Genomic DNA, 8,512 nt, shown 5'->3' on the forward strand with positions numbered 1-8,512 from the left:
GCTCTCTCACTCTCTCTACAATAAATAAATCTTAAAAACAAAACAAAACAAAACCGAGAACTTAAGTTTTCAAAAGACTCCATAAAAAGGATTTTTAAAAAACCAGAGGGTGGGAAAAGATATTTACAACACATAATCATTCAATGGATTAATACACTGAATATACATAAAGTACTCACACAAATCAATAAAAGAATAACACAAAGGAAAAAAAGGGTGAGAATGCAAAAGATTTAAATGAGCAATTTACAAAAGAGTATATTCAAATAGTCAACACACATACAAAACAGAGCTCAGTCTCAATAGTAATCAAATAAATACAAATCAAAACTTCTACAATAAGATAGTATCATGCATGCATCCATCAGATTGGCAAAAATGAAAAAGTTGGCAATACCAAGTGATGACAACTAGGTACAGCAACACTACCGTGGGAATGTATGTTTCTTTAGCTATCTTAGAAAACAGTTTGGCATTACCTAATAAACTCCACAATAAATAAAACTGCTATGAGGAGCAATAAAAAATACCTAAGGACCAGCAATCCCATACCTGAGTATACCCTAGAGAAATGCATGCACATGCATACCAGAATATCTGTATAGAAATGTTCATAATAACATTGTTTCTAATAGCCAAAAACTGGAAACAATCCAAATGCCCATCTACTGCAGAATGGAAAATCATGGTATATTTATACAATGAAATAATATAAAGCAAAAAAAAAGAGAAAAAAGAATGAACTCCAACGACGTGTAACATTATGAATCTCACAGATATAATTTTGAGCAAAGGAAGCACTACAAAAAAAACATACAACATACAATATGATTCTATTCAAATGAATTCAAAAACAGAAATAATGCTATTGCTTGGAAATGCACTCATAGGTGGAAAGAATAAAGAAAAAGCAAGGAAATGGGGAGCCTGGGTGGCTCAGTCGATTAAGCATCTGAACTCAGGGTCCGGGGAGTCTACTTCTCCTCTCCCTCTGCCTCTGCTCCTTCCCCTGCTTATGCTCTCTCTGTCTCTCTTTCAAATAATAAAATCTTCAAAAAAAGAAAAGCAAGGAAATGGTTATCCCAAAAGTAAGGACAGTGGATTGGAGTGGTCCACAGAAAAGGGTAAGACTTAGAACAGAAGAGAAAGGATATATCAAAAAGATAAAACAACAGAGCAGTTACAGAGTTGGAAGTGAGCAGAGTATTTGTGACGGTACAAGGAAACCGTTAGACTGATTGATCCAAAATGTAAGCTAGAGAATAAATCAACAAGAGAAGGACCAGATTACAGATGACTTTAAAATGCAAGCAAGAGTTTGGGTTAAACACTGTAGGAAGCTACTATAATATTCTTGAACAAAAGAATGCCATGATAAGAGCTATATTTTAGGGAGACTTCTTTTGCAACACCTTTGAATTACAGGAGGTAAGAGACTCGATCAGCTCTGTTCCCGCTGAGGTCATCTAGAAGTGAGATGATAAAAAGATGCTCCAATAAGGCAGGGTGGCACTCATTCAAACAATTCTTTCATGTCCAGTTTACACAAGTTCCTGTGCCTGACACTAGAAATAAAGAGACACAGACCAGTCGACAAAGAGCTTTGAAAAGCAGTATAAAGTCGGGGGGAAACGGGGGTATGGGGGATGAGGACAAGAAAAATTAAAAAGACAAAGCCCAAAAAACAGTAGCTCATGAAATCAGTGATGAAGAAAAAAGTCAAAGGCTCCTAACACTCAGGCGTTCCATAATTCAAGTACACATAAAGTCCCACGGGAAGCAGAGCCATATGGTCCAAGGGCTGATGAGAACAAGCCAGAAAGTGGTTGGGACTGCACCACATACATGTGAGAAATGTGACTAGAAAAAAGGAATGACTGGTTGGCAGCTAGATATGCCAGAAGATTCAATGGTTCTTTGTTTTATGATGAGAAAGGCACAGTAAGTCTTACGGTTTAAGGGAAACATCCATAAAAAGAAACAGATTGAAGATGCTAGACAGGAAAGGAAAAATTATGAGATCAAGGTTCTGAGGGAGGTGGCAAGGTAATGGGGTTCAAAGGATGAAAAAAAAAAAACAGGTAAACCTCAGGGAAGGGATACCTTACAGGCTCAGGAGAAAGGTGGTTAAATGACAGACAGGAATAGTAGTATGCTGAGGTTATAATGGACTCATGTTAGGTGATCCAGAACTTCTTAGTAAAAGATGGGATAGGGAAACAAAGATATTAATAAGAGAAATGATTTAGAGTAAACCTCAGTTAAAATGAGAAGACATTCATTAATAAAAGATCGAGTCTGCACTGTTCTGCTCTTCCTCTAAGGGGCAAGAAAACAGGTTAGACATTCAGCATTAAGGTAGTGAGATGAGTACAACAAAAGGCTAGGGAGGTACATGTGTCCAAAGTGATGAAAAAGGCAGCATTGAAGTAGTTGATATTATGTGGAAAGAATTTATTTGATAATGAATTGAAGAAAGTAGACTGAAAGGTGGGCCTACACAGCCAGCGTTACGAATAAATTCAAAACCAAAAAAAAAGTTTATAAATAAGCCTATCCAGGAAATCCTACTCATGCTAAGATATTCCTCAAAAATAAAAATCTGATGAAAGCCTTTCATTAAATGCTTCTTAGGCAACAAAATGATACCAAATTAACAAAGGAAAGATTAAGTAGGTAAGGATAACTTTGGGGATGCTAATGGTAGCACTGTTAGAAAATCTGGAACTACCCAGAAAATATTTTGCAGGAAGAAGATACAGTCAAATAAAAGAAGTGTAAGACCTCAAATCAGAGGACTAGATTTGAGTCCCAATTTAGGCAAATAATTTCATGCTATGTAGGCCTCAAATCCTCATCTGGATTATGGGAATAATAATCATTGTAAATAATACAGGAATAATAATACCAGCAACTAACATTTGTTGAATGCTTATTATGTTTCAGGCACAGTTCTAAGTATTTTACATGTATTAATTTATGTAATCTTTAGGATGACCCACAGACACATTTATCCCCATTTTACTGAAGAGAAAACCAAAACAGGGAGATTAGATCAACTGCCCAGAATTATATAGCTATTATGTGGTATAGGCAGAATTTCAACGAGTGCAATGTGACCTGGTATCTATATCCTTTACTACGTTCTTTCACCTTTCTGGGTAATAAAGATGAGAATGTAGTAAAAAGTGCTTTAAGTGTATCCAAACATTCATCATTACTGCTGAATATCAAGTAACAGGATAAAATAATCCAAACAAAATCATTAATCTACAATCAACACTCCACAAATTGTACCTACTATATGCTAGGGTGTGATTAAAAAGGGGGTAATTAACAATGTATATGCCTTGCCCTTTGAAAGTAGGAGGAACAAACAAGAGGCAATAACTGATATGAACAAAATATATATGCTGCTTTTCCATGATGAGCTGAGGTAAGTAGTACAATCAGTGATAAAAAATAAAGAGCTTTGGGGCACCTGGGTGACACAGTGGGTTAAGCTTCAGACTCTTGGTTTCGGTTCAGGTCCCTGATCTCAGGATCGTGAGATGGAACCCAGCACAGGTCTCCAGCTCAGCGCAGCATCTGCTTAAAATTCCCTCTCCCCCAACCCCTCCCCCCAAAAATAAATAAACTTTTTTAAAATTTTAAAAATAAAGAGTTTGAGAAATCACAAAATCATGGCCTCAAAAAATAAGAGCACTAAATGCAAAGGGTTAGGAAATGACTGAGCCAGAAAAGAAATCAGTATAATTCTTTTTAAAGTAAAGGTTTCATATCGTAAAACTTTAAAAGAAAAATAAGGTTTCAAATGGCAACAGGCTATTCACAGAGCAACAAATTTCATATATGCACATCATAAAAAGACTTTATCACTTCCAAGAAAAGGTCCTACACCACATTATAAATATTGTAATAATAAAAAATAACTGATGCTGGACACTTATGTAGAAAGCACTATTCTAAGCGCTTTACTGGTACAAATTTTTTAATTCTTATAACAACCCTATAAGGTAGTTCCTGCTATTATCCCCAGTTTATAGGTAAGGAAAATAAGGCAGAAGTGAGATGAAGTAACTTGATCAAGTTTATCCAATAAGGGCCAGTGCTAGGATGTCAACCCCAAGCAGTTTATCTCCAGAGTATGTGCTATACTTCCTCTAATAGGAAACTAAGAAGCAGAACAAGAATTTATTCAGAACTATTATTCGGCCAGGGCACCTGGGTGGTTCAGTTGGTTGAGCATCTGCCTTCGGCTCAGGTCATGATCCCAGGGTCCTGGGATCAAGCACCACGTTGGACTCCCTGCCCAGTGGGGAGTCTACTTCTCCCTCTCCCTCTCCCTCTGGACTTCCCCCCATCCTTCCACCCCCACCCCCTTCCCCTGCTCATGTTCTCTCTCTCTCTCAAATAAATAAAATCTTTTTTAAAAAGAAGTATCTTTGGCCATATTTGGTAACAAGAATGAAAGTACCTTTCAATCACAATAATTCATCATCTATAACAGTTCTGTCCTTGGTCTTCCCTCCAAATTAATCTGCACATTCCTCCCCTACTATCTCATCTACTCCTCTGGTTTCAATTACAATCTCCTTGCTGGAGATTCCCAAATCTATTGACTTCCAGCCCAGTCTCTCTTCTGCATCTTAAATCTCACCAACAACCTAATAAATATTTCTTTCAATGCTCAATGAGCACCTCAAAATCAACATGTCCAATACTGAATCATCATCTCCCTCCCACAACATTTCCCACTCTCAAATCCCTTCTTCCTCCTGTACGCTCTTACCTCAAACACTGCCTCCATCATCCACCTGGTTGCCCAATTCAGAAACTTGGATGTCATCCCAGACTCCTCAGTCTTCCTCACCTTCCATACCCAATCAATCACCAATCACCTCCTCTAAGTTTTTCTCCAATCAGTGCATGTCTCATTTCCATTGCTTTACTTAATCTGACAACTTTACAAGGCTTATTACTTTGGATTTTGTGTTTATTTTGTGAAACTTTCTTTTCTTCTTGTATTTTGTTCTGTCTAATCCTAGCACAAACTCCATGAATGAAGAACAGGTATTATATATATTTCATATCTAACTCCCTAATGTGCAATTTCCTGATCAACACATATTCTCAGCAAAACTTGGTTCTATTAAAGAAAAATTAATACTAAGCATGTATGTCAAGTAATGCATTTTTTTCAATGGCACTGCCTTCAGAAACAAGACCAAGTTATTTTGAAAAAAGAAAAAAGTAATAATTTCCTATTAACTCTATCACAACTCCCTAGGATATACCGATTATTGTTAATTGTTCAGTGATAGCTACTAAAGGCCATGCACTATGCTAAACACTTCACACAAACTATGCCACTTAATGTTCACAATGTTATAAACAGGCTACTGGTACAATACCCATTTTCCAGATACCAAAACTGGAACTTAAGAGAGCTTACACAATTTGATCAACGTGCCAAGTTAGAAAAGTAACAGTCAGGGCCCCTGGGTGGCTCAGTTGGTTAAGCTACCTCCTTCGGTTCAGGTCATGATCCTGGAGTTCCGGGATCCGGCTCCCTGCACAGAGGCGACTCTGCTTTTCCCTCTGACCCTCCCCGTCTTATGCTCTCTCTCAAATAAATAATAAAAAAGAAAAAGAAAAAGAACAGTCTGGATTTGAACCCAAAGCACAGTCTGACACCAGAGCAAATGTTCTTAAAGCACTTGCTCTTTGCCCCCCTTTTTTTTTTTTAAGATTTTATTTTTTAATAATCTCTACACGCAACACCGGGCGAACACACAACCCCGAAATCAAATGCTCCATCGACCATGCCAGCCAGGCACCCCTTGCTATTTTGCCTCTTAAGAATAAAATTAAATGTTTTAAAGCTCAAAAGAAAAGAGTAAGCAGAAAGCTTAAATAAAAAAAAGATGCTGGTTTTAAATGAAAAACGTGCCAAAACAGAGTAACGCTATGGAAGTTCAGGCAGTTAAGAAAGAACCTGTTTGGTCGGTCCAAAAAATCGTTAAGAAAGATCAGCAAACGAAAAAGATCCAGAACCACAAAAATAAAATTGTCAAAAAAGTAACGCAATCGAATGTTTCTTTTCTTGGGACTTCATAATAAAGCCAACAGTCTGTCTTACACATTAGTACAGTTCACAATGAAATTCTCCAAATGTTAGAATCCCCTGCCTTAATTCAATGTTTGGTTATGGCAACCTTCCCCCCACAGGCAGGTAAAAGATTCGGAAATCTCAACCGTGATCGCTTGCTTACTTCCAGACTCCTAAAATATGAGTAAAAGGGGCAGTGTAAAAAGAACACTGGCTATCATCCATCTTCGTCTGGTGCCATTAGAAACAGAGGCGCACATTTAAATTCACATGCTACTAAAATCAAGCTTCAGCCTACAATTCGTCCAAGATTCGGCAGCTGCACACCCAAGGTGCAGACCACAAGCTCTCAACTTTTCATTTTGGCTATACGATTTAGATTCTGGGTGCGAGAGCCCACTTTGAATTGGCCCCTGGTTGCAAAGAGGATTCCTGTCAGATTTCTCGGGAAGGGTGGGAGGCGTGAAGAAGGGGCGGCCTCCCACCGGCCAGGAGCCCGCCGCGCGCCGAACCTTTTGTTGGGGAGGAGAAGAGGGTGGACCCCCGCACCCTCCTGGGGGCAAACGGGGGTGGGCGGGGAGAGCGAGGGAGCTAGACGCCGCGGCGGCCCCCGGCCTGCCCGGGGGTGGGGACACAAAGAATTTGGGGAGCGCCGATCGGCGGGCCGACGAGCTCCCCCACCGCCCTGCAATAAGCCGCCGCGAAACTCCAGGCCCGGGCCGCCGAGAAGACGGCGGAGGCGGGCGCGCTGGCGTGCGGGGCTCCCTGCGCCCCCCGGGCAAGGATCGGCCGCCGGCGCGGGCTGAGGACCGGGGTTGGAGGGCGGCGCGAGGCCTCGGAGGCACCCGCGACAGCCTCGAGCCCCCTCCGCCCAGCCGCGGACCAGGCCGCCAGATCCCCGCGCCCGCGTCGCCACACCCACCCGCCTCCTAGGCCGGGCTCGGGAGGACTCCCGGCTCTTCCTCCCGCTGCGGCGGCGCGCCCCGCGCCCGAGGTTTACCTGCTGATCTTCTGGGCAAAGGCGCGGCGCTCGGCCATGGCTGCTAAGGCGGCGGCGGCGGCGGTCTGGGCGCGGACGGGCGGGCGCGTGCCTCCTCGCTTGCGCTCCCTCCCTCGCGGCCTCCGCCAGTCCCAGCTCCGGACCAGGGAGGCTGGGGCTGGCGGCCGGAGCCAGGAACGAGCCCTGCCGTAATGCTCCTGAGAGGCGCGCAGCAAGAAACCGCTCCTCCCCCAGCGCGTCAATCCCCGCGGGAGCCCAGGCTTCTGAACGCAGCTGCGGCCGTTTGGAGCCAAGGGGAAGAATGGGGCGTGGAGGGAGCGAGACAGTCCTGGCCGTCTAGCTGCCGCGGGTCCGCACGACCGAAAGGACGCAGAAAGCAGCCGGAGAGGGGCCAGCGACTTGGCGAGGCAGGAAAATAAAATTACAGAACGCGTGGGGAGCGGAGGGGGAGCTTGGCTTTCCCGAAAAGGAAGGGGAGGAAATGGAAGATGGGTTTTGGCGAGGGGGGCTGTGCTCTGCCGCCCAGGACGGCTGGGTTCTTGTTCCTGCAGCGCCCATCTCTGAGCAGTTGAAAGCACTTTCTGTTCTGCTCCGACCTTGTCAATGGGGTCTAACCAGAGAAAGAATGTTTTTCTTGTAGAAGAAGAGCTAAAAAAGACCTTTGTCCTACAGAGGTAACAATAATAATAGTTGACTGTGGTGCTTAGCCAGGCACAGATGAAAGTTTCACGTGCATGATCTTAATCGCCAAGACAGCTCTTTGAAGTAAGTTATTATGCCCATTTTAGAGACAAGGAAATTTGTTCAGAGAAGCTAAGCGCCTGGCCCCAGGTCACACATATGGTAATCTCTTCAACTGAGGTTCAAACCCAGAGTCCAGTTCTTTTCTTTGAAGATAAGTGTTTCTCCATTAACAATACTCTTCCTGAGACTATTACTTCCCCCTCTGGTTATAAATGTTGGACCAGATGAGCTCTGATGTACTTTACCATGTTGACGTTCTTTTAAATAATCTGTATCTTTACCACTCAAAATGATCTTGCCTGTTAAATCCTGTAAAACAGGGACTAGCAAAAAGCATGTCTTACACTGTTGTAATCCCATAGAATGGTTGGTTCCTAATGAATATTTACTGATTCCTGATGTTACGGTAAACTAGGAAAAATAATCTTGGTTTCCTATAATAAGTTTACTCAAGTATTGAAAGGATTGATGTGTATTTTTTTTTTATTATTATCATGTTCTCTCTGTGTCCTTGCGAGGTACATTGGATACTTGTTTTCCTCTCTTTTACAGTTGGAAAATCTGGAGCATAGAGCCATTTGCTCAGTCACATACTGAGTCAGGGGTGAAAGCCTCAATTAGTCAGATCCATAACTTCCTGTCTAGTGTTCTAACCA

The 8,512-nt window shown here is 42.2% G+C and overlaps 1 protein-coding gene across 9 annotated transcripts in view; it reads right to left on the reverse strand.

The window, feature by feature from the left end:
* The window catches only part of DOCK7 (dedicator of cytokinesis 7), a 211,715-nt gene extending 204,022 nt beyond the window's left edge, over nucleotides 1-7,693 (reverse strand). For 3 of the 9 annotated variants that reach the window (XM_034653595.1, XM_034653593.1, XM_034653592.1), the window contains exon 1: nucleotides 7,113-7,667. In XM_034653595.1, coding sequence (XP_034509486.1) covers nucleotides 7,113-7,150 — 38 coding nt within the window. In that variant the 5' untranslated portion in view covers nucleotides 7,151-7,667. Of the gene's footprint in view, nucleotides 1-7,112 lie in introns of all 9 variants that reach the window. The other 6 variants (XM_034653598.1, XM_034653594.1, XM_034653591.1 and 3 more) reach the window with 5 other exon arrangements.
* Nucleotides 7,694-8,512: the final 819 nt, after the last annotated feature.

This window comes from Ailuropoda melanoleuca, chromosome 2 (genome assembly GCF_002007445.2).
Source record: "Ailuropoda melanoleuca isolate Jingjing chromosome 2, ASM200744v2, whole genome shotgun sequence".
Lineage (NCBI taxonomy): Eukaryota > Metazoa > Chordata > Mammalia > Carnivora > Ursidae > Ailuropoda > Ailuropoda melanoleuca.